Here is a 24850-nt window from a genome sequence, read left to right as displayed (position 1 = left end):
CAGAGTCTGGAGGAAGATCAGAGAGGAACAGGATCCAAGGTTCTTCAAATCATGTTTTCAGTTTCCACAGTCAGTGATGGTTGTACGTGCCAAGTCATCTGCTGCTGTTGTTCCACTGTGTTTTATCAAGTCCAGTCAACCCTGTCAGCCATCTAACAGGATATTTTAGAGACCTTCATGCTTCCATCTGCTGAGAAGCTTAATTGAGATACTGATTTCTTTTTCCAGCAGCACTTGCCACCTGCACACAGTGAAGCCTAAACCACCAGAAACTTGGTCTGCTGACCATGTCCTTGATTGGCCAGCTAACCTAACTGACCTGAACCCCACAGAGAATCTCTGAGGAAATGTCAAGAGGAAGATGAGAGAAACAAGACTTAACATTACAGACAAGCTGAAGCATGTCATCAGAGCGACCTGGACACCCCAGCAGTGCCACGAACTGATTGGCTCCATTCCACAGTGCATAGATGCAGTGATTTGTGCAAAAGGATGGTTTTTTTTTTAAAGATTTATTTTGGGAATTTGTGTGCCTTTATTTGATGGAGAAGGACAGTGGATAGAGTCATGAACAGGGACAAGAGCAGGGAGAGACATGCAGTAAAGGGCCTCAGGCTGGATTTGAACCAGGGCCGGCCGAGTACATGGGGTGCTCCTTAAACCTTTAGGCCACCTGCGCCCCATTTTTGGACTGGTGTTTTGTGATACTCTAATATTTTGAGATAGTGAATTTCTGTGAGCTGTATTCATCAAGATTAAAACAAAAAAGTCTTGGAACATTTAACTTTGTATGAGATGTATCTAGAATATATGGAAGATTCACTTCTTGAATTAAAACACAGGAAAACTTTAACTTTTTCATGATATTCTAAGTTTTTGAGATGTACCTGTATATTAGCATTTTTACAAATGTAGCTCTCCACTTTTTCGACGAAGGAAAACCCAAGACCTGCTCTGCAACAATGCATTTATTGTTATAATAAATTGTTTAGAAGAATACCAAAACATAAAGCAATGTACAGTTTGATCAAACACACCTCACCAGTGAAATCAAAATCTCACAACAGTTTTAATAACAATTTAGATTCAAAAGGAGATTTCAAGTCTATTTACAGCTCTGGTCTGGTCCTAGTATCATTAAAACCTTGGAGCACCATAGTCATCAGGCATCCGTTCAATATTATACCTGTAAGAAAAGAAGAACAAAAATCTGTTAAGCTTCATTTTTATAACACTCTAGACATTAAATTTCACAGGCTTAAATAAAAAAGACAAAGAGCTGCCAGATATGAAAGCTAAATGTGGTTTAGTGTCACCTGTGGTTTGAGATGTACATGATGGGGACCCCGGGGATCTTTCTGACTCTTCTCTTTAGATCTCTGTCCACAGTAGCCAGGATATAACACTTGTGCTGTGAAAATATGGGCAGGTTCAATAGAATATATAACTTTTCGTGCAGTCATCAGTTGTTGTGAATAGGGTGTTCTTTAGCTTGGAGCAAACACAAACAGCCTAGTTCCAATTAAGTATAGTTGACCATGTCACGCCTGTTTTCTTTTTTGAAAAAGCGAGTGACTGTAACTGTGACTTTTCACAGTTACGTTAAGCTATACATGCTGCTAACATTTCTACTGATAGGCCACCTGTTCTGCACCCTCTAATGGTGTTATTTAAGAAACTTTCAGGACTTTAAAAAAGGACTCGTGTCTATGATTTATAGCACACTTTTAGAGCAAACACAGTCTTCCTTAGCAATTACATCAAAATGGAACAGAGGCTGCCCTGATTCATCTATCAACTGGGTTTAAGTTTGGCAAAAGACATCTTGTGTAAAAATCTAAATTATAAACTATCAAACTTATACTTTATCTATAAGACTTCTTTAACTCCAATGCGGTGTTTTAGAATGAGCATTGATCATTCTCCAAATTGTTCTCTGTGTGATTTAAACCAAGTGGGGACCTTTCTACATTTCTATCATGTGGGAGTGTCCTCCAGTTAGAAAATGTTGGGAAAAAATAGCTGAGCTTCTCTCTAAACCATTTGGAGTCACAGTTACTTGTTCTCCTGAATTCATGCTTTTGAATGACGATTCTGGGCATAATATTAACCAAACACAAAGGCTGTTGTGGCTATCAGCATGTACTGCAGCTGTATTGTAAAAATCTCTTTTGAATTAGACACTGCAGAGAAATACCTATGGGGAAGTGGAGGGTTTGGGTTTAGAAACTAAGAAGAATAGGTAGTTCCAGGTTTGTAATGTTTTTGTGTATCGCTGTTAATTGTAACTATGAATTCATGCAATGTTACTGATACATGAGGATGTACACCTGATTCTGTTAAAAATGTATAATAATAATAATAATAATAATAATGAAATATTTAAAAAAATTAAAAAGCGAGTGACCACACCAATATGAGCATATTTTATTTTCTATTCAAATACACTGCCTGGCCAAAAAAAAAAGCCGCCATCAAAAAAAGGTCACACACTCTAATATTTTGTTGGACCGCCTTTAGCTTTGATTACAGCATGCATTTGCTGTGGCATTGTTTCGATAAGCTTCTGCAATGTCACCAGATTTATTTCCATCCAGTGTTGCATTAATTTTTCACCAAGATCTTGTATTGATGATGGGAGAGTCTGACCACTGCGCAAAGCCTTCTCCAGTACATCCCAAAGATTCTCAATGGGGTTAAGGTCTGGACTCTGTGGTGGCCGATCCTTCTTCCCCTGATGCGCCCATCACTCTGGAACAGGGTAAATCTGGACTCATCAGACCACATGACCTTCTTCCATTCCTCCAGAGTCCAATCTTTATGCTCCCTAGCAAACTGAAGCCGTTTTTTTTCGGTTAGCCTTACTGATTAGTGGTTTTCTTAAGGCTACATAGCTGTTCAGTCCCAATCCCTTGAGTTCCCTTTGCATTGTGCGTGTGGAAATGCTCTTGCTTTCACTATTAAACATACCCCTGAGTTCTACTGTTGTTTTTGTTCGATTTGATTTGGCCAAACATTTAATTGATTGCCGATTACGATCATTCAGGATTGTTTTCCAACCACATTTCTTCCTGAAAGACAATGGTTCCCCACTATCCTTCCAGTTTTTATTAATGCGTTGGACAGTTCTTAACCCAATTTTAGTAGTTTCTGCAGTCTCCTTAGATGTTTTCTCTGCTTGATGCATGCCAATGATTTGACCCTTCTTAAACAGACTAACGTCTTTTCCACGACCACAGAATGTGTCTTTCGACATGGTTGTTTGAGAGATGAGAAGTTACTCATTGCGTCAGCTAGGGTTAAATAACTAGTTGCCAGCTGAAAGATAATCGCCCATGCAGTAATTATCCAATAGGAGGCTCGTACCTATTTGCTTGGTTAAATCCAGATGGCGACTTTTTTTTGGCCAGGCAGTGTATCTATGCATTGTTGATTTTTTTCATAACACTATGATGAATATCAAAACATTTTATTAATAGGTATGATGAAAATAAACATAAAAGCAAACAAAATATGTCACAAATATCACACGCCTGAATAGATGAGAATTTCATTATTCTTTGTGACATCTGTTACTGTTTGTTGTCTGTTTTTGTATTATTGTTATACAATTTGCCCAGTCTTTTGCAAGTTAATCCTTCATTTTCAATCCGTAGGTAATCCTCTCCATCACTAGGTTATTGTCTGTGAAGGTACCCCAATGATTAGTTCTGTCCATCATTTTGAATTCTGATACTGTCCACTTGAGTAAATCAATAATAATTTTTCATCAGGGTGCTTTTCTTCTGTTTCTATGCCCACATAGTAAAAACTAATCTCACAAGAATAGTAATATTTTCACTTAAGAAATAACAAGCAAAACAGCAACTTATAAAGATGGCTTAGTTAAACAGAATGGGCCAGCAGCCTGAAATGAACTTATAAAAAAAAAAATACTTAATCACATCAAAGACTTTGTCGGCTGTGTAAAGGTCTCTTACTGAAAATGCTTTATTGTTCATAACGAGGTCAATTTGAGATATTCTGGTTCTGAACTTTTATAGACTTGCCTTTTTATTACAATGGGAGTTAGAGTATATCTGACCTGCTATCATCACTTAAACTCCTGGTTTGGGTGCAGCTGGGTAAAACATGCAAGAGGAGGGTGGTTATTCCATCATGGTGAATGTTTCTGCTTTAGTTTGCAATACAAATGCTATAGTAAAAAACACTGCTGACAACTGAGGTGATCAGGCAAAGAGTACACAACAGCTAAAGTTTCCTCTAAGCGTTCTTGTGGTAAATGGTCATATTACATCCTGTCATCACAGATCAGCTCATTTAGAAAAACACAGACTTTCTTTACCAGGGGGCTTGCAGGAAGATGTCCATTTTCAGTGTACTGAATGAATAGATTTTACTGAACATGCACCTGACACTTAACTATGTCTGGAAAGGCACTGCATGTAACAAAGGGGTTAATGAAGTATGAAAGCATATTACCTCTGTTACTCTCTGCACTAAACAGTCATCAGCATACGTTCCCTTGTGTGTGCACGGCAGACGCTCAAACCTTGGATCCTTGGCTATCCTGCAAAGGCAAGAAAAAGTGAACTCCTTAAAAAATTGAAATGGGCAGAAATTGTTAATGCACCAAGTGGCAAGTGTCATTCTATATTGTACCTGAGTGCAACTCTGTACTTCATTCCAAGCTTTTCGATCTCAGCCATGACACAGTCCGTGATGTAGGGTATACCTGGAGTGGATTAATTACATAAAAATAGCACTTTTATTAATAATAACAACTAGAGCCCCTGTCAGTGCCAGTTACAGTGAACTATTTTAACTAAGATTTGTAATTTAGTTGTAGTACTTACATTTTGCATACAGACAATCCATCATAGACTGAACAATATCCAGTTTGGCCTTGATGGAGAAGTTGATAAAGTTGGTGTCGACTAGAATGTGGTATGGTGGACCAAGCTGCGTATTGTACTGGAAGAACAGGCATGAAGGGTGCTTTAGCCTGCAGAGAAGTTTGAAGAAATCAGGTTAAAGATCCCTTCACCAGAAGTTTTCCCTTAAGTTAAGGGTATGTGAGGCCAACTTACACTTCTCTTTCCTTAAGCGCAGATGGATCTTTCTTCTTTTTCTCTTTTGCTTTTGCACGGTCCTTCTCCTTTCTGCATGAAAACATCCCACAAAAATTAAAGCATTGTTGTCAAATTGTATGTGAACATATGATTGGTTAAATGAATGGAAATGTTAAATTCAGAATTTTCATGTTAAAAACTGTCTTGCTCTTGGTTATAAAATAATAAGAAGACATTAATACTCACATTCTGTTATCTTTTAGGTTAATCATTCGCTTCATTGCAGCAAACTTCTTTGTTTTGGCCTTCCCCTGCAATAAACAAGATACAACACACACAAAAAAAGTTATAACCACAATATAACAACATTTGGTATGCAGCTGCATCTAAATTAACTAGAATATCTTTGAAAAGTTAATTTATTTCAGAAGTTTAATTCAAAAAGTAAAACTCATTTGAAGTCATTAAACACAAAGAAAACATTTTTAAGTTTTTTATTTCTTTTCATTTTGATGATTATGGCTCACAGCTCATGAAACCCAAAATTCAGTATCTAAAAAACAGAACATTACATAACACCAAAACTTTTTTTTATACAGACATGCTGGCCTTCTGAGTTGTTTTCTCATATGCGCTCAATACTTGGTTGGAGCTCCTTTTGCATGAATTACAACATCAAAGCAGTGTGGCATGGCGGTGATCAGCTTTTGCAGGTGTTGAGTTAATTGGCTGATTAGAGTGCGACACAATTACATTATAATATTAAACCTTTTACAAAATTCAACTTTCATAAGGAACTGGATTTGGGGTTTTTATTAGTTGTAAGCTAACCTGACATGCCAGAGAGATTTTTTTACACATCCATCTAGAAAACCTTCAATACTAAGCGTTTGGGAAGGGGCAGAGGATTTGAAAAAAACTCTGAGTGTGATTGGATGAACGTTCTGTCTGTCACATCTTTAAGGGCCAATCAGAGCAACAAAACACATGACGTAGCCGCAACCAAGGTGCGCAGCTACCAATGAATTAAAAAAAAAAAAAAAAAAAAAAAAAAAGCTACCAAGGAATAACACGAACAATGGCGACTACAGACATGTCAGTACATGACTTTTGTTGTTTTTAAAAAGAAAACAACTCAATGTTGTTCTCTGTTCTTCTTTTAATAAAAAAAAAATGTTGTCAAGTTCAGATAAAACTCGCGCTTTAGCAGCACCCACGCTAATTTCTTCCACCATAATTGCACCGGCCTCTTGTTGCTGCTTGCTCACGACTCTGCCGCACCCAAAAGTACTTTCCCTCGACGCTGATTGGTCCTGTCACTCTAACCGGGCCCAAACGGTTCAGACAGGAGCTTTGCAAGATGGATTCGCCAGTGAGAACTAAGAAAACAAGCATATCCATCTGCTTTGCAAGGGTAATTGTAAGCCATAATCATTACAATTAAAATAAACAAAACACTTTCTATATTTTACTCTGTCTGTAATGAATAGATTTTGACTTTTGTGTTTTGAATTGAAATACTGAAATAAATTAACGATAAAATTTCTGAGATGCACCTGTAGTTATAAAATAAAAACTTAGCACATGAAGTAAGGAAATTTGTGTTTTTTGTAACGTTGCTTCTTGGCAATACATTTTTGGAATTTCTCCTTGTGGTACTAATAAAAGAATGTCTTATCTTAAATCTTAAATCTACACTGTTGGAAAGCCTGTTTAATTTTCTTTCAAATGGTGTCACTCTCACTTGCCTTAGGCCATTTGACTTTGGCTTTATGCTCAAAGGTTCTCCCTCTATTTCGCGGGCTGTCCTCAGTGTCGTTCACATCCCTTCCACCCAGGCTATCCCCCTTCTCTGCAGTGCCAGAGTTGCTGATATCCTGCAAACTGTGGTTTTCTACCTGCTACTGATCGATGCAGTGACCCTGCACTCCTCTTACCAAACACTTAATTCACCCCTGATGTGTTCTAAGGCCTTTGACTGATGTTACTTTCTGCCAACCACAAGGACAAATCTGGAGCTTTGTTCCATCTCTAACTCTACTCCTCTCCTCCACTGGTGCATTCATTCTACACTTAGCTCTAGTTCTGACCTCAGAGGATAGGTCCGTGCCCCCATCCTCCACTGAATTAGCTCATCCAACCTATAGCCGTGTCCATTCCATTGTCTGTAATGCACCTGTGAGTCATCTCCCAACCCAGCTCTTGCTGACTCTTGGGGTATTTTCTCTAAACTTGTAGCTTAAAGGAACATGAATTTGTGGGATGAGCAGCATAGCTGCGTATGTGGGCTGCACCCTTGAAAAATATGCCAAATGTTCTCTGCCAGTGCTTGTTTTGAGCTTCTGTTACCCCCAGGTGCTGACAATCAGGGGCCTGATTGGCACCTGTTATGTTCAGGGATGAGTCCAGATTTTGCCTACGGCAGTTGGATCATGGAGTCAAAGTGTAGAAAAGACATTTAGAACATTTTGCTGATTGCTGCACTGATAGAGTAACAACTTTTGGTGGAGGTAGTGTGATGGTATAGGGAAGCATCTCCCTCACTGAAAAATTAGGCTTGTCATCATTGGAGGCAATCTAAATGCAGAGAGTTACTGAGAGGAGATTCTGCAACCAGTGGCAATCCATATCTCCATAGTCTGGCACTGAACTTTATCTTCCAAGATGACGCTCTTCCCACAAAGCAGAGTTTATCAGAGGCTACCTCCAGAATTTAGGAGTGAGAGGATGGAATTGTCTGCCAGCAGTCCTGACCTCTGCTGCTCATCTCACAAGTGCATGTTCCCTACAAATGTGGCACCATTTAAAAGGGAAATAAACAGGCTTTCCAACGGTATCAGTGTTATTTCCACAAATAATTGTTACAACAAAGACATATTTACCAAACACAAATGTCCGTACTTTCTTTGCTGAGTTGAGATGAGGTGTGTTAAGACCTAACTTGCAAGGTCTCTGTAAATAAGAAGCAGTTAAATCACAGCACTGATAATCAAATTAATTATTGCGGCTCGTCTTTAGACACGGTCTGCCCTACAGCTTTAGTGTTTACAAAACAAACACTAAATTGAGCCGCTTGGAAGAACAAATGTTTCCATGTATACATTCGTAGTCCGAACTTTGAAGGGAGACATTTATCAAAAAGATTTTATCCTCTAAATGTTGTGGCCACCTTATCGACAAACATATCATAGTGTATCTGAAGAGAAGTCCAACAGCTCATCTTTACGTATCGGTATGGCTAGGCTAACATTAGCTACATAAACTTAGTGTCAAAATAGATGGTGCATCTAGTTAAAATAGCCAAATCAAGCGGACACCATTTATCAGGGCAGTTATGAAGTGTTTATAAAAGTATAAAAGCATACAAACCATGTTTTAAACGCGAAAACAGATCTCTTCTTGGCTGTGTGTAGCTGGGTCCCCTTCCCCTCGTGTGTCGATGCCTCTGCCAGTGACGTAATCAACAATCGACACGTTTTCCTGCGCATTTTCCGGTTGCTAAGCTAATACCTGACAGACGAAGGTAGATGCAGTGTTTAATAGTATTAGGGGAGGATATCATTGCCTGTGCATTTTCGTTTCGTGTAGCTGTGCAGTAGCGTACGATGTTTCGGGAACGTGCTGTGAGGTGCATCTTGACAACCGACACGGCTCGGCGACGAGCTTTCTAAATTTACGCTGACATTGTTGGCTAACTTCGCTAGCTGTTAGCATTATGTTGCCGTTGGAGAACAGTAGCAGTTTGTCGGTACGATGCTAACAATTGTTAACACTAGCCTCCAGCTTTACGTTGCGCTCCCGGTGTCAGTAGACCAGTGAGAATTGATGATACTGCAGTTGTTAGTCCGTCTGTGCACCGATCTCTTTGTGTTCTTCAGTCGGTTAAATGCAAGTTTAGCTTTTGAAATCGAAAGTACGCTAGTCAGAGTGTAGTTTATAAGAGGAGTAGCTTTTGAACCATTTATCATCTGCATTTCTGTACTCATTATTATTAGTAAATATATCATTTGAGCCTTTCTTGGGTGGGATTGAGAGTGTTATTTTGCTATTAATGTACTTGAATTCTTTGTCTTTCGCAGTCTGTCCTGGTTAACACAGGCTTATGAGAGTTTTATGACCACTCTCTTGCCAAGCTCTTCATGCATAATTTAGTGTTTGTGGATTGCATGTCATGTTATTCTCCCATCAGCTAACTTTCCTCCAAGGTGACACTTGAATATTCGTGATCTTTTAATTCTTGAAAGAACAGTTTGTTTTAGCTTTAATTTTACTGTTTGGTGGCCCACACAGCAGCTCAATTGTTGTTATATTAATTTCATATTTTGTCCACCCTGTTTGTGCCAATACATTTCTCTGTTTTGCAGTTTTAGGAGACTCCATTAGCCCCCTGGCAAGAGGCTGAGTTTTTCCTTTGAGCACGAAAGAGGTCTCAGTGAAGGCTGAAAGATGGTCTGATGGACCGCCGCTTCTTCCTGACCTTCCTCTTTTGCTCAGTGTCGTGGATCTTCTTCTGGGAAGTGCGCTGGAAGAAAGGGAAAGAAAGTCAAATTGAGGAATGGCTCCAAGGACATAGCCTCTCTCAGTACAGGCATTTATTTGAAGGTTAGTGGGTTGCAGTGCTTTTAAGATTAACAACAGTGTTACAGCTGACAGTGTTTGTTAATTAGGTCATTCAGGGTCAAAAAAAGAGTGTAAATACAATGACCTGAACATAGGCAACTAATCACAACGGGCCATTATAACATAAAACTTTCCAGTAAGGGTTGTTTTTCCAACATCGCTGAGAGGTTTTGCAGAAATACCAAGGAAAAGTGTAATGTTCAGCTGTAGATGAACTTTGTTTAATGCAAAGAAAGCTTGTTTCTTGTAGTTTTGACCACGGTAATTTTAAGGGTTTGAATGCTGAATATCTAGCATTATGAGATGCATGTGGCATGCAGTGACAATCAGCACAGGCTTAGATAGTTATTATAATTGAGTTTAATGGGTATTTAAGGCTGTTCCAGGGCATTACTGATGCTGATTTGTTGGCTGGTGAGTGATGGGGTGTATTTATGGGTTGTTCATGTGTCTCCCAGATGTACAGACACTGGAGGAGCTGAGCCTGAGTGTACTAAGTCGTCTGGAAGAGGTGGTAAAGGAACAGCAGCGCTGGAGGGAGATTGCAGAGGCCCACATCCAGCTGCTCCGAGACTTTGCCTTCCAGGAGTGGCTCTGTTCCCAGAACCTGGAGCACTATTACCAAACGTAAGTAATAAAACCTCTAAACCTCAACATTTATCTCAATGTTGGAAAACAACCATGAGCAGCTTCCCCCTCAAGGGGACAATTACTTATGTTGTAAATGTTGATTTTTCCAGGTAGAATTGTGTGTTTTATAATTGATTATGTGGTTATGGTAGTGTTACATGCTGCTGTAATCCCAGCTATGTTGGTTTCTGTCCACTTGAGGGCAGCCTCTTCTTTCATGGCTAGCTGAGTTTGCTGACACTGTGGAAGCTGCAGTGTTTCACAGGGTCACTGCAGTAAAAGTACTCGTTAGAGATTGTTCATGGGAGACCCTGCAGCAATGCAGATGTTTGCATGTTTCTCCAGCTATATGCTGATGTAATCAGACTGCTTGTATGATAAAATTGTTGCTTTAACTAATGTTGGCTGTTTGCCTTGCTTCAGTTTAAAGAAGGTCAGTTGTAATGCTTCCAAAGGTCAGTTATCTTTATCTCACATTTAATCACATTGTGGACATCAGGATTTGGAGAAAAAGTGGCACCTCTTATGTGAGTCTGTGCCACAATTTGAAGGTCATGGATGTCACACCATCTCTGCCTTTATTGCTGTGTGAATGACTTTAAACCTTAATCAATAAAAAGTTATAGATTAAAGTCCGTGATGCATTGTGTAGTTGATGCACATGGCTTAAATGGGTAAAAAGATAAAATTAGATTTGAGAATTTAAAAAAAAACAAGAATTTCAAATGACAGCAAATTTATTGGAGAATAAAGTTTTTTAACTGATCCCAAATACAAGATGGCTAACTACATTAGCACACACTGTTAAATCAGTGCAGTAAAAGAATGCTCATAAATTTTCAATTTTCATGCCCCTTTAAAATAAAGTAAGCCATGTTAGGTAGCTTTGTTGAAAAACGCACAATTCCTTGAGAAAATGGTCTGCTTGGACTAAGTCACATGTTTATTTTTCTGTGTAAAAAGTCACAAGTATTTAATCAATTTTTTTATTTCATAGGATATAGAAATAATGATCTCAGTGTGCTTTTTAAAACTCACTCTAGTACATGCCAATTTGTAACACATAATCCAGTAAAAATAAGGTAAAACAAAGCAAAGTGCTATGTTTTTTTGGCTCAGTACCTTCCACACAGGTACGCCTGGTCATCTGTTTTTGGTGAGGCTCAGTTTACTGGAAAAAGCAAGGCTTCATTAAGGCTCCGTTCAGGAGTATGAGCCTGAAAAAGAAGCCAATTTTCTTGTGATTTACTGACAATAAATGCATTTGAATCGTTTCAAATGTACAAGCTCATGATGCTGATTTTAAAAAGTAAAAACATAAGCTCTGTTGGTTCATCTTTAAAAGGAGTAGAATAAGAAAACAGGGTTTAAAGTTCTTGTTCATTTAATAAAGGATAAATTTATCCTCTGGTGAATTCTAGGAAGGGGGTAAACTCTAATGCTGATTAGGGTTTGTGGCACAGTCAGGTAGATATGTAACTCAAGGTAAAAATGTGTTACACAACAGATTGTTTGCTCTACTTGTAAGCAGATATCTGCTTATAGACAGAAAATAGTTGGATCGGTTTGATAAAAGCTGGGATGTCATTGGCACAGATGGTGTGCTGCTTGTTGTTGCTGTCTGTATAGGCAGTTTTTAATGCGTACATCAAAGCCTGCATACACAGTATGTGATCAGTCAGCATTACACAGACTCCAAATGTGCTACCAAGTGATGTTAGAGTCCATCGTACAAAAATCTTGACCTCAGCCTACAGATTCCAAGTTTTAATGTAGAATCCTTACTAAGCTATTAGCTCATTATACAAAGACTTGCTTCGGTTTTATGGCTGTAACTATTTACCTGACAACCATTTTCCTCTGCTTTGCTCTCTCTTTCTTGAAATATCATGAAATATACTTTATTACCCCAACTTGAATTTGTCTTGTCACCCAGATACAACATGCCGCACCTTCTCACCACACCCTGTTGACATGCTTGTAGAATTGAGCTGATAAGACTGACGCTACTCTTGTTCAGAGGTTCAGAACAACTTTTGTTTGTTAAACCAGTTGTTCACAGATAAGTCAGCAGTCTTCCTCATAGTTGAGGAGTAACAGAAAAGAGTCATGACAGAGTCATGTTAAAAAAAGTAATTGATTTTGTTTCCATCAATAATCTTTTTTTGTTTATTTTGACTCTTGTTTCTCCTGCAGGCTGAAGACGTTGGGTTGTTTGAATCTGGATGACTTGTCTCGGTTTGACAGTCAGCTGCAGCTGTCTCTAGCTGCCTGGGGCTACTACTACGAAGACTACATCAAGTTGTCCACAGGCATCAAGATCCTGCAAGCGTCCAGAGGGAGTCGGGACCAGGACTACGAGATCCGGCTGGTGCACAGTCTTGCTGAGAGACGTCTGAATGAGAAGTGGTCACTTGGTGAGATTTTGAAAATTTTTTGCGTCTGTGTTCCCACGACCACTGAGTATCAAAAGACTTCTGGTCACCAAGATATGAAATGTAAACATGTACTGAGGTGCTCTGTTGCTAAGTGTTCTGAAGTGTTTTCAAAATTTTGTTACTACAAGGCTCACAGTGTTGTCATGGAGGAGCTCAGTGTTGCTTCATCTTTATTTCCAGATCAACATGTGCTTTTTTTTTTTTTTTTTTTTTTATATCCTTTTCTTGCTCATAAAATGCTGCAGTCACTTCCATTAAGGATAAATGTAGATTAGTATAAAATGTTGTTGAGTTTAACCATTAGTTGCACAAAGTGGACTCTTAATACACTGGCATTCTTCCCAGTGTGTGCTTTTCAGATCTGGGAACTTGCCATTAATTTCAAAGAACATCACATGAAGTGCAGTGTAGTCATGCTTATGTCCAGCCTGATGTTACAAATTAAATAAAGATTTGCTTTATACCTGAAAAATCATCCAGTAGTTTTAGAGAAGGCAGTGTGTATTGTCTTTTATTTTAAATGGTCATTGTTTCTTTGTCTTTTTAGCTGGAGCTCTTGTATTTGGCTGTACTGTGGCACTGTGCTTCTTGATAAGGGACCTCATGTTTTACGTTATTGGTGAGTTAACTGACGGATTTGCAACTGACTGACCCATTTCATTGTATATGTAAGCATCACCTTTCATCCATGTTGCAGTACTATAGATTATACAAACTGCATTATAGTGTCTTTGTTGTCCCAAAATTTTTGTTTGTTTTGTTAGACTATCAAACTTAAATCTTTACTCCATTGTCTATCAGCTCATTTTAAAAGCAAATAAACACACTGTGTGCATTTGAACAGCTTTTCTCCTGTGCCCCCTTTTTTTCTTTTGCAGGTGGAATTACTGTTTCCATCATAGCGTTTGTCTTTACCATCAAGTTCCTCTGTGAGCTCGCAGCGAGAGTTGTCAGCTTCCTGCAAAATGAGGATCCAGGGCGACGCGGTGACCGCAGCATCTACGACTATGTCCGGGGAAACTACCTGGACCCACGCTCCTGCAAGGTGTCCTGGGATTGGAAGGAGCCGCAGGAAGTGGGGCAGACTATGAGCTTCAGAGTTCAGGTGATGTTTCAGTCCTGGTTTGTTTGAAAATGACGATGTTACAATACTTCTTTCTTCTAGTCGAATTCATTTTTATAGACGTGTTTTGTTAGCACAACCAGGGCTTGACATTAACATGCACCCACCAAATGCAGGTGGATTTCAGCTGTGGCGGGTACCGCACTTACTCCCACCAGCCACTTTGAGAAATGAACCACTGTTAGAATATGCTTTGTTATAACTGTGTTTAGCTGTGTTTAGCTGTGTGCACCAGTGTTTGTGAATTATCTGTTTATCTGCACATAAAAAGGAAAAATTTCCCCCCAAAAAAACATCCCATATTTGATAGTCAATTGTGTTTTTCAAGGTTGGACAAGGGACAGTGCTTTAAATTTAGAAGCACAGTGTTCATTTACACTTCAAAAGACTGTAAATTGAGTAAATTTTGGCATGCTGCAGCCAATCTCAATAATATAAACTTAATTCTGGCTAGTTAGCCAAAAAATAGTGTCAAGGCCTGAGCACAACTATGTTATATTTATTTTTTTTGTAGATTGAATTAAAAGCTTTTTTAATTGTATTTTCAGCTGTTCTACAAGAATGGTCAGCCTTTCCCCGCCCATCGGCCCGTAGGACTGCGGGTCAACATCACCCACATTGAACTGGCTCTGGACATACCTGTTACACAGGAGGTCTTGCAAGAACCAGAGTCCAATGTTGTCAAAGTGGCCTTCACAGTGCGCAAGGCTGGGCGCTATGAGGTCGCTGTCAAGTTAGGCGGCCTCAATGTGGCCTACAGCCCGTATTATAAGATATTTCAGCCAGGTATTACTACTTTCTGTCTTCTGTCCATTCTGTAATGTGATTTGTAAAAGTTTGCATTACTGATTTTCTGTTTTCTATTGTCAACTTCAGGTACAGTTGTTCCATCTAAAACCAAAATAGCCTACCATTTCTCCACGCTGGTGTTAACAAACTGCCAGCAGCACACTCTGCAGATTGAGCCCAGGGACGAATATGGAAACCCCACCAGTAACTCAACCTCTCTCACAGATGAAACCAACTACAGCGTCCATGTGCATTCAGTAAGGAACAAACCTTTTTTTCCTGCATTAGGCTGGCTACACACTGATGATTTTCAAATCTTCAAAGTGAAAAACAAGCAACTGTGAAGAAGAAAGAAACCACTGGTGTAATAATAATAATAATAATAACTTTATTTGTATAGCACTTTTAAAAACATGGGTTTACAAAGTGCTTTGACAAGTGCAGAAGCAAGTACAAAAACAAAGCAACAACCCAGACAAAAGACAAGAAACAGAACGTGACATGTAGACAGATAATAATTCATCTACATCGATAAAGAGCAACAATATAGAACCAAACCTAGATGACCTGTGATGCCATGCAAACTAAGACATCACAGACGTCAATCAGAGTGCAGACATGAACTGCACAGCTAAGACATCATGAACATCAGGATGCAGGCAAGACACAGACATCAGTACCATAAAATGATAGGAACCCAGGCAAAGCAGGAACCCAGCTACACTCAGTGTACTCAGTAATAGACATCAAATGGGTAGACCAAGGGAAACAGCATCAGTTGACAACAGAAACATTGTGAGAGCTGTAAAGAAAGGCCCTAAAACAACTGTTAGTGACATAAGCAACAACCTCCAGAGGGTAAGAGTGAAGGTATCACCATCTACTGTTCACAGAAGACTTCATGAACAAAAGAACAGAGGCTACACCAGCAGATGCCACTCCATACCACTCATTTGGAGGAAGTATGGGAAGGCTAGAATTTGCCAAAAAGTACAGAGACGAGCCTCAAAAATTCTGGGACAAAGTTTTATTGGCTAACAAGACAAAGATGAACATTAACCAAAGTGATGGAAAGACTAAAGTTTGGAAAAAGAAAGGATTTGGTCATGATCCCAAACATACAAGCTTATCTGTGAAACACATTGGAGGTAATGTCATGGCTTGGGCTTATATGGGCTTCTTCATTGATGATGTAACACATGATAGCAACAGCAAAATAAACTCAGGAGTCTACAGAAACATTTTGTCTGCCAATTTCAAGGGATATGCAACCAAACTGAATGGGAGATCCTTCATCATGCAGCAAGACAGTGACCCAAAACACACTGACAAAACAACAAAGGAGTTCATCAGGGGCAAGAAGTGGAAGGTTTTAGACTGGCCAAGTCAATCTCTAGACTTAAACCCTATGGAGCATTTTAGCTGCTAAAGAGGAGACTGAAGGGGGTAACCCCCCAAAACAAAAAACTGAAAGAGGCTGCGGTGAAAGCCTGGAAAAGCATCACTTAAAGAGGAATGCAAAAGTTTAGTGATGTCAGTGGATCACAGGCTCGATGCAGTTAGTGCAAGCAAAGGATTTGCAATCAGACATTAAGTCTATTCACTTTAATCTGTTTTAAGTCTTTCTGTTCCAATACTTTTGCTCACCTAAAAATTTGGTGTTCCGTTACATATAAGCTATCTCCTAAGTTGCGTATCAGATCCAGATGTAAATACCTGGAAATAAAAAGCTAAAATGTTGATCTCATATTCATTTTTTTGTTTTAAACCCAAATGTTTACAGTCTGTAGTAGAAATAAAGGAATCGGCCTCACAGTTCCCATACTTTTAGAGGGGAGTGTGTCAGACATCAATGGTGGGGTAAATTTTGCTTCACATTTGATGTTAGCACATGCTTAAGTTAGACTGTAAACAACGCAGAACACAGAAAAATAAGTTTTAGCTGAATTATGTTTAACGCCAGGCTCTGGCTCCACTGGAATTACTAAGAAGTTGGCTTATGTTCCCAGGGACCTATATTGTCGTCATGATGGATGATTATTGCTGATGGGATCTGAGATTGGATTAGAACAAAGCCAGTGTATTTTATATCCTTGTGTTTCTAATTCCACAGTCAAGCTTTACAGTTTAGCGGATGAGTAATTTCCAAAATCCTGGGCTGTGAGTCATGTTTAGTTTCATCCTCTTCCAGCTGGGCACAGTGGATGATGACAGTATGGAGGAATACTACAGCAAATCAGTCACACTCAACAAGCAGCAGTGCCAGGTTCTGCTGAGACTGACCCTGAGGAAGACGGGATGTTTCAGGGCCCGCATCTCCTACAAGGATCAGCCGCTCAGCAATGGGGAATTTGACATTATTGTTCTCAGTGGTTAGCAACTTACTCTACTATAGTAGGCATCATCCCCAGAAATGCCAGCTACACTTTTGATAGATAATATTAATACTCCTGTTGTAAATTGCAGAGAATGAGAAAGCCTGCGTGGAGAAGAATGTGTCCACTCCAGGCATAAGTATCTACTTTGAGGCATACCTTTACAGCAGTGGAAACTACAGCACTTCCTCGTGGCAGTTACCAGCCTCCTCTCTGCTGGCACCTCAGAGGAGGCCGTCCATGGGAGAGGAGGAGGATGAGCATGATTCTCCTGTGGAGGGACAACCCGAGAAGGTCAAGAAACCAAAAAAGGTCTACTGTTACATATCGCCAAAGGTAAGTAAAAAGGCAGAGGATAATAATGTAAATGAGTACTCTTACTTTTACTTAAGTATATTTCAACCAAAACTTGAGTACAGTACTCTTGTACTTTTTCCACCTCTGTTGACTACACAGTCGCACATAGTTAGAGAATGATTCCACATCACATTCTAAGACACCTGCTGTACACGGCAAAAACTGGAGTGCTGATAATCTTACAAACTTTTTGAGTTCCCACAGTGTAGTTTTAACTCCATTCTAAGTGAAATGATCTTCTGTATTGGAGTTATTTAACAGTGTTGACTCAGACTTTTATGTCAAACAGCAATTATCCGTGAAGGAGTTCTACCTGAAAATTATTCCATGGCGCCTTTTCACCTTTCGAGTATGTCCAGGAACAAAGGTAAGCCAAATTCTTATATAACCCTGAAAAAAATGCAGCTTTATTAAGTTAAAAAAGTCCTGGTAATTGTTATTTTGATCTGTTTCTTCTCAGTTTACCTACTATGGTCCTGACCCAGTACACAAGTATCTAACTCTGGTGGTGGATGATGGGATACAGCCTCCAGTGGAGCTCAGCTGTAAAGACAGAAACATCATGGCTGCCACCTTCATTCGCTTTCTTCACAAGAACATTGGTCTGTTTTCATCTAATTTTATTGCTGTATCCTCAAGCGGCACTTATTGAATAATGTCTTCTATTAAGACTGTGGAAGTAATTTAACGATCTTGTCCTCAGGTGGCTCTGAAACGTTCCAAGACAAGGTGAACTTCTTTCAACGTGAACTCAGGCACATCCACTCCAAGAGACCTCGCACCAAGACCTGCCTAAAAATAACCCGACACTCCATTCTTGACTCAGTGAGTGCTGCTTCTCCTATTGATTACTGTTAGATAAGATGCTTATTATGACAACAGGCATGTAATCATTAGTCAGTCATGTGCTTCAGTTTTAATTAGACTCTCCCTTTTACTGCTGATAAGTCTCTGAAGGCCACAAGGAACTTCTCAGTGTCAGACTGGAGCAAGAACTTTGAGGTTGTGTTTCTGGACGAAGAGGGTAAAACTTTTGCTCAAGGCCATTTTTCCATTTTAAAATAAAACCCCAATGAAATTTGTCAACACGTTATATCTTTCTCCTAATTAAACTTTCAACTTGATCTGCAGCTTTGGACTGGGGAGGACCTCGCCGGGAGTGGTTTGAGCTGATTTGTAAGACCCTCTTTGACACCTCCAACCAGCTCTTCACCCGCTTCAGTGACAACAACCAAGGCCTGGTAAGTATCTTTTTCAGACATGGTAAATAATTTACTCCTGAATAAACCCCATTTTCATGTGGGGAGAACCTTCCACCATGGATAAACATACCCAAAATGCATTGAGGCCCAGTGAGATCTGATCAATCAAGTCACATTATGAGCTGGTCTTAGACATGCTAGTCCATATTTGTTTGGCAGAGTGTACACTCTAGTCTTGGGCCACCTTGGAGGACCTCCCACTCTCCCAGTATCCATTACAATGATCCCATCAATTAAGAATCATGTGAACCAGTGATAGTGGTGACAACAAGGACCAACGGCAAAAAGGAAACTCAACATGACAACAAAAAAAACGATACGGGGAGAAAATGCAAGTTGTAGAGAAAGTACAACTCTAAACAAAAAGTACTTTAAAAACTATAACACTAAGAGCAAAGTTAAGCAATGCTTTAGTGTGTGTGTCTGTGTATCTTTGGTTTCTTTTGGCCCTAGAGGAGAATGAGGCTGTTATACAAAGCAAGAAAGTGAGATCTGATAAGGTAAACAAAAAGTTATCACTTCCCTTGTACTGTGGAGCATTTAGCTGCTTAGTAAGCTTTGATAGTTCAATACAAATGTTACACTCTGCTTTTACTGAACGTAGCACATGACATCCCTGAAAACAACCATGTGATCCTTTGATGGAGCATTTGTTATATGTGCTGTCCTGGTGTCCATGGTTTTAGTGTCCTTTAAATGCCCTTTTCTTTTTATTCAGGTGCATCCAAACCCTGAGCGGCCAGCCCACCTGCGTCTAAAGATGTATGAGTTTGCAGGTCGTATCGTAGGGAAGTGCCTGTATGAGTCTGCTCTGGGTGGGGCCTACAAACAGCTGGTCCGAGCTCGCTTTACACGTTCCTTCTTGGCCCAGATCATTGGCCTCAGGATGAACTACAAGGTATGGAACACAGCACACTCCCACTGAAAATATGTTTTGTTCAGAAGGTGTTAGGTCATGTTTTCATTGTTTACCTTCTGCTGTCAGCCAGTGCCGCTCATCACTCTTAACATTCCCCATACAGCCAGGAAAACTGAATCGCTTCTTGGCGTTATTTTGGTCATGCAGGCCTAGCCAGCATGTTTTGCCGTTCATCCAACTTCCTTGGATTTCAAAGCTATGACCGAGTCATCTTTCTATCCTCCGCTGAGAAGATGAAGTGCTGTGTTTATTTAAGAAACGTCATTTTTCCTGTGTTTTCCTTTAACTTTCCACACACAGTACTTTGAGACGGATGACCAGGAGTTCTACAAAACTAAAGTGTGTTTCATCCTAAACAATGACGTGAGTGAAATGGACCTGGTGTTCGCTGAGGAGAAGTACAGCAAGTCAGGACAGCTGGAGAAGGTGAGGCAACGCTCTTGGAAGGGGAACGTCCCCCTTTTATCCCCTGATTTCATTTCAGGGCAGATAGCAGCAATAATCCAAACAAAAGAAACCATATTGCTTGTTTGGCAGGTAGTCATTGACTTAAAGATGTGGGAGTAGTGTATTTACATGATGCTGGATGAATTAAGTTTGGCATCTGATGTGCTTTTATAACATTGTTGCTCATTTATTAAATACCACACAACAACATGCTTAACTCCTTGTGTTGAAACCGAGTCAAGGCTACCTCCTTTTAATTAGATACGCATGCTTTTCTCTAAACAGATTTTTTTTTCCACTTTAAGATTAATAGCTGAAGCATCCATGTTAATGCTTACGAGTGCATGATGGCCAAACACGTGTTAAGTCTTTATAAATATATTTCATAGGTCAGGAAAGTTTCCGGGCTCTTATCCTGCCACTTAATCTTCCCTTTGTTTCTAAACACTTTCATGTCCTGTGTTGTTGATTGTTTTATGTAATTTGTGTGACATTTATATCCTGCCCACATGTTCTCCTGCAGGTGGTGGAGCTGATATCAGGGGGGGCTCAGATCGCTGTTACCAATGAAAACAAGATGCATTATCTCAACCTGCTGGCGCAGTATAGGCTGGCCAGCCAGGTGAGGGATGAGGTGGAACACTTCCTGAAAGGTGAGAAAACCTCCACAGCTGCAGTCTAATCCTCTGTTTTTCTTGCCAGTTCCCTCTCATTTGAGATCTTCGGTAATATGCATGTAATTAGTGTAATTTCCTGATCAATTGCAGGTTTGAACGAGCTCGTTCCAGAAAACCTGCTGGCCATATTTGATGAGAATGAGCTAGAGGTACGTGTGATGTTTATAATAAAATCTTGTTGATCCAAACAAGAACACCGGGTAATAGTTTTTCTTTCCTGTCTAATATCTTCAGCTGTTGATGTGTGGCACTGGTGATATAAACGTGCAAGACTTTAAAGCCCATGCTGTGATTGTTGGAGGGTCCTGGCACTTCAGAGAGAAAGTAGGTCACATAAACTCATTAAACTCTTTAGGACAGCAGTGCAAACATCTGAGTTTACTTTCCATTGCTGCAGGTGATGAAGTGGTTCTGGGCTGTAGTGTCCAGCTTCACCCAGGAGGAGTTAGCTCGACTGCTGCAGTTTACCACCGGCTCCTCTCAGCTTCCTCCTGGGGGATTCAACACTTTATGCCCCTCATTCCAGATCATCGCTGCCCCCACACACAGCACCCTTCCCACCGCACACACGTGGTGAGTAAGAAAACATATGCAGTCCCGTTTAATAGACGAGACATGATTCATTCAAATCTGTGGAAGCCCATTTGTGCCACTTAGAAAAAAAACAAGCAAATATGAACGTTAGGTAATTGTTGAAAATAAATCAATAAAAACTTAAGTCGAAATGATAATTTTGAGACAGATAAAATAATGAGATACAAATTTAGAATTTTGATTCACAGATGAGGACAAAATTTTTAGCCCCCCTTTGTAAAAAATCATTTTTTATAAAGTGTTGAGCAAGGATTTTTTAATACAGCCTTTGCAAACATTACAAAGTTAAAGTAAATCATTGCACAACAGTGGTTTGTTTTATGGCTCAGTAAAAAGGTCAGTTCTAAAGAGGACTGATAATTTTGATCCTAATAGTTTTTGTGAAATGATGTTGTTTCTGTGTGCAAAGTAAAATAATGTAAGCATCCAGAATAAAACCAAGATGTTTGGAAATGCTGTTACACATTCCTTGCTCTTTTGAACAGCACTTGGGAAATAATCAAAAAAAATAAAATTTTCATAAAATGGCTAATAATTTTGTCATCATAATGACTCACTTTCTTATAATTTTGACCTCCATTGTCTTTTCATCTCATACTTATCATGTTTTATATCAGTTATGGGGTTCTTTCATCTGTATTTCACTCCTTGGAATCCTGTGATCTTTAAAGTATGGCTCTCTGGAAACATTAAAGTCCCCTAAACCAACAACAAAAAACCCCTTTAATCAATGTTTGGTAGATTTTCTTTCTTTATCTTTGCTCTGCTTTCAGTGCTTTTAGAAAATTTTAGCATGCTGATAGCATCAGCGTGGGATCCCTAATGTGAAACCACCCTAAAGCACAAAACATTTTAGTGTCTATGTTGTCATCTTGAATACACATTGAGAAACATTTAAAAACTCAACTTGAATGTCTTGATCACATATTGTGTGACATAGTTGTTGTAATGTAATATTGTGTAATAAAAGTTAAGCTTTGGCTCTAAATCTCCTCTTTTCTGTCCAGTTTTAACCAGCTGTGCCTCCCTACCTACGACTCCTACGAGGAGCTTCACAAGATGCTGAAGCTGGCCATCAGTGAGGGCAGTGAAGGCTTCGGCATGCTCTGACTCTCACATCACTGGCATCCCAATTCCCTTTGTGCAGGAGAGCAGCACCGTCTGCTCCGCTGCACAAACTCCCTGCTTTTATTGGTATTTAACAGTATGCTTCATGGCAGAGACTCACACAGACTCTCAATACACACTCTCAGGATGAGAGGACGTTACTGGAAGGTGGTGCTGAACCAGGAACTCAAACGTATGAACTCTAGTGCTTCTGTATGTAAATATTATATCTTGCTTTTGTAAAAAAGGAAACCACAAACTACTGAAAAAGGAGAAGTTTGGGCTAGTTTTATTTCTTATTGCTAAAGTTTGATTAGTTTTATATGTTTGAAAGATGCTAAAGCAAAGGCCTTCAGTATTACTGTATAACTGCTTCTTTTGCATTTTGCAAACTGCGGAACACTTAAGTGCAGCAGCGGCCTACACGCTATGTAGGTGATGCTCGCATTTACAGCACTTTGGCCTTAATCGATCAGGGACTGATGTGTGTATGTAAATATATATGATATTACTCTTTTATTTCAATACTTGTACATACTAGTGTGTATTCATAGGTTTTCATTTGTTATTTTGATTTGATGTTTAAGGAGAAGGGATTTCTTTATTACTGCACGTTTGGGTTGAGAGTTTATATAATTTCTGACATTTTTTCTGTGAGAAATGAGTGGTTTTAAAAGAAGCCAATTACCTTCTATGGTTTATATGTTTTTAAATTATTATGTCTTGGTAAAAATGTTTGTGTTCAACCATACAATGGAAATTATTTTTGTTGGAGTTGATTTTTTTTATAACCTGCCTTATTCATACCCTTTGCCTCTGATTGTATCCAGAGAGGTGTGTAGTTGAGAGAAACAAACAATAGGTAATAGATATTCTGACATTTTTACAAGGACATGCAGGAGTCACTGTGGATGCAAGTGTTGGTTTGATGTTGAAGAGAGTGCATATATAACATGGATTTGTCATATATGCCTTATGATGATTCCTCTGACATTCACAGCCTTGTATGGGTTTACCTCAGAACCTCCTATGCCACCTTTGCATTCCCAGAAACAGGTATACATGTTTGTATGTGTGCTAACTTGTGCACATAAGGAGTTGCCTCCTTCCAGTCCTGACTCTGCAACCTTTAGCCATATTCTGCACATCCTCTGTCAACTAAAAAGCATTATATTTGTGGAGATTATGTCCTGTTTTTTTCCCCTTTATGTAAATGTGAATATGTTTATCTTTAATGCTGTTAATGGCTTGTTTCCTGTTCAAAGTTTGTAGCAATTACTTTGCTGTTCCATTGTTTACATGTTCATTTTGTTGTTGTGCGTGCTGTCAGTCAGCGTCTTCAGAGAGCATTTGGGCAAAATCCTGTTTGGACTGAAACAAAAAAGGAAATGCTGACTGGTCATTTTCTTCATACTATTTTAATTTGAGTATAGAAATGTTCCCCTTTAAGAGCACTCTGGATGCAAGTTCACTTCTAACAGTTAAATGTTAGAGTCAGCCATTAAGAGATTTGAGCAACTATGTCAGACTTTTTACTATTTTCTGCAGGTTTGGGTTAATACATGGAGCCAGTCGTATTCTGGGGAATTTTCAAGTTTTGTGGATGCTTTAGCTTTCCTGTTTCAGTGTTATAAAAGGGTCCATGGATTTGTTTGTTTGGGTTGTGCAATGTTGACCTTCTGTACTGAGGAGCAAAATGAAAATGTTTTAAGTGCTTCTGGTGTGTTTTCAGCACGGATACCAATGGCTGACTACATATTTATTACAAGTAAAATTAGTCTGATTATGTGTTAGATGTTCCATTAGATGTAACCATTATAAACCAATATGAAGGAGGTATGTCCTGTATTTTTATGTTCTTGTTCAGTGTTTTGTTTTATTGCGCATCTACTCTGTTTTATGTTTGGGTTGTTTCTGGATTAGAGATGGCCTGAGTGAGGCTTTTAGCAATGTAGATATTGTGAAATATTTGCCCATGACTTTATAGCTGGGATACTTTTTCTTTCTTTTTTTAATGGCAGCCTCTGCTGATGAATGTTTGAGATTCTCTGCACTGCAGGCCCTTTGTTTATGGGAATAAAGATGATGGACTATATTTCTAACATCTCATCTCATTTTTGTTCCTCATGAAGAGGGTAAGAAGCTGTGAGGCTTGCACAGAGGAGTTCTAGAGGACTTCTCATCTAATTGCTTTGCTCCTCCTTTCATCCTCTCTCCTTTACAGACCTGGAAATCGTTTCTCCTGCCATGATGAAGGATCTTCAAATTCTTGAAATGCACCTGGAGATCAGGAAGTGGATATACAATGCCTGTAAAAAATTACTCACCCCCTTGGATGTTTTATCATGTTATTAATTTTATAAATCAATCATGGTTAATATGATTTGACTTCTTTTTTTTTTAAACTTTTTTTTAAGAAAAGTGAAAACAGATTTCTACG

General features: G+C 39.2%; 2 protein-coding genes across 5 annotated transcripts; one reads left to right on the top strand and one right to left on the bottom strand.

Moving 5' to 3' along the window:
- Positions 1–953: 953 nt before the first annotated feature.
- On the bottom strand, positions 954–8567 carry fcf1 (FCF1 rRNA-processing protein). 2 transcript variants are annotated; one of them, XM_041812370.1, is made up of 9 exons: positions 8442–8513; positions 7955–8024; positions 5319–5383; positions 5091–5162; positions 4857–5005; positions 4663–4735; positions 4483–4570; positions 1317–1411; positions 954–1186 (listed from the first exon to the last, which is right to left on the bottom strand). In XM_041812370.1, exons 3-9 carry the CDS (start codon positions 5351–5353, stop codon positions 1138–1140), a joined length of 561 nt encoding a protein of 186 aa, XP_041668304.1. In that variant the 5' UTR covers positions 5354–5383; positions 7955–8024; positions 8442–8513; the 3' UTR covers positions 954–1137. The 2 variants fall into 2 exon arrangements, with proteins under 2 accessions (XP_041668304.1, XP_041668303.1); XM_041812369.1 differs by lacking the exon at positions 7955–8024 and having other exon boundaries at positions 8442–8567.
- Positions 8555–24505, top strand: arel1 (apoptosis resistant E3 ubiquitin protein ligase 1). 3 transcript variants are annotated; one of them, XM_041812367.1, is made up of 22 exons: positions 8555–8595; positions 9437–9674; positions 10151–10319; positions 12519–12739; positions 13308–13379; positions 13639–13865; positions 14432–14669; positions 14760–14929; positions 16864–17044; positions 17139–17383; positions 17694–17771; positions 17865–18006; positions 18108–18229; positions 18353–18428; positions 18536–18645; positions 19385–19564; positions 19886–20011; positions 20556–20685; positions 20800–20858; positions 20944–21033; positions 21107–21282; positions 22311–24505. In XM_041812367.1, the coding sequence occupies exons 2-22, from the start codon at positions 9527–9529 to the stop codon at positions 22411–22413; spliced, it is 3063 nt and encodes a 1020-aa protein (XP_041668301.1). In that variant the 5' UTR covers positions 8555–8595; positions 9437–9526; the 3' UTR covers positions 22414–24505. The 3 variants fall into 3 exon arrangements, with proteins under 3 accessions (XP_041668301.1, XP_041668300.1, XP_041668302.1); XM_041812366.1 differs by lacking the exon at positions 8555–8595 and adding an exon at positions 8626–8820; XM_041812368.1 differs by lacking the exon at positions 8555–8595 and adding an exon at positions 8680–8700.
- The last annotated feature ends 345 nt before the right edge of the window (positions 24506–24850 follow it).

This window comes from Cheilinus undulatus, linkage group 18, assembly GCF_018320785.1.
Source record: "Cheilinus undulatus linkage group 18, ASM1832078v1, whole genome shotgun sequence".
Lineage (NCBI taxonomy): Eukaryota > Metazoa > Chordata > Actinopteri > Labriformes > Labridae > Cheilinus > Cheilinus undulatus.
The sequence above is the reverse complement of the archived record's forward strand: the minus strand, read 5'-3'. Positions and strand labels throughout refer to the sequence as shown.

What these genes read in the sequence shown, in the direction of transcription:
- fcf1 (XM_041812369.1), bottom strand. An exon ending in AAGTACAGAGTTGCACTCAG is followed by an intron (nt 4,571 to 4,662) that starts GTACAATATAGA and finishes TTGCCTTTGCAG; the next exon opens with GATAGCCAAGGATCCAAGGT. An exon ending in TAGTGCAGAGAGTAACAGAG is followed by an intron (nt 1,412 to 4,482) that starts GTAATATGCTTT and finishes ATATTTTCACAG; the next exon opens with CACAAGTGTTATATCCTGGC.
- arel1 (XM_041812367.1), top strand. Translation starts at nt 9,527, where the DNA reads ATGGACCGCCGCTTCTTCCTGACCTTCCTCTTTTGCTCAGTGTCGTGG. An exon ending in ACAGCGTCCATGTGCATTCA is followed by an intron (nt 14,930 to 16,863) that starts GTAAGGAACAAA and finishes ATCCTCTTCCAG; the next exon opens with CTGGGCACAGTGGATGATGA. An exon ending in GTGACAACAACCAAGGCCTG is followed by an intron (nt 18,646 to 19,384) that starts GTAAGTATCTTT and finishes CTTTTTATTCAG; the next exon opens with GTGCATCCAAACCCTGAGCG.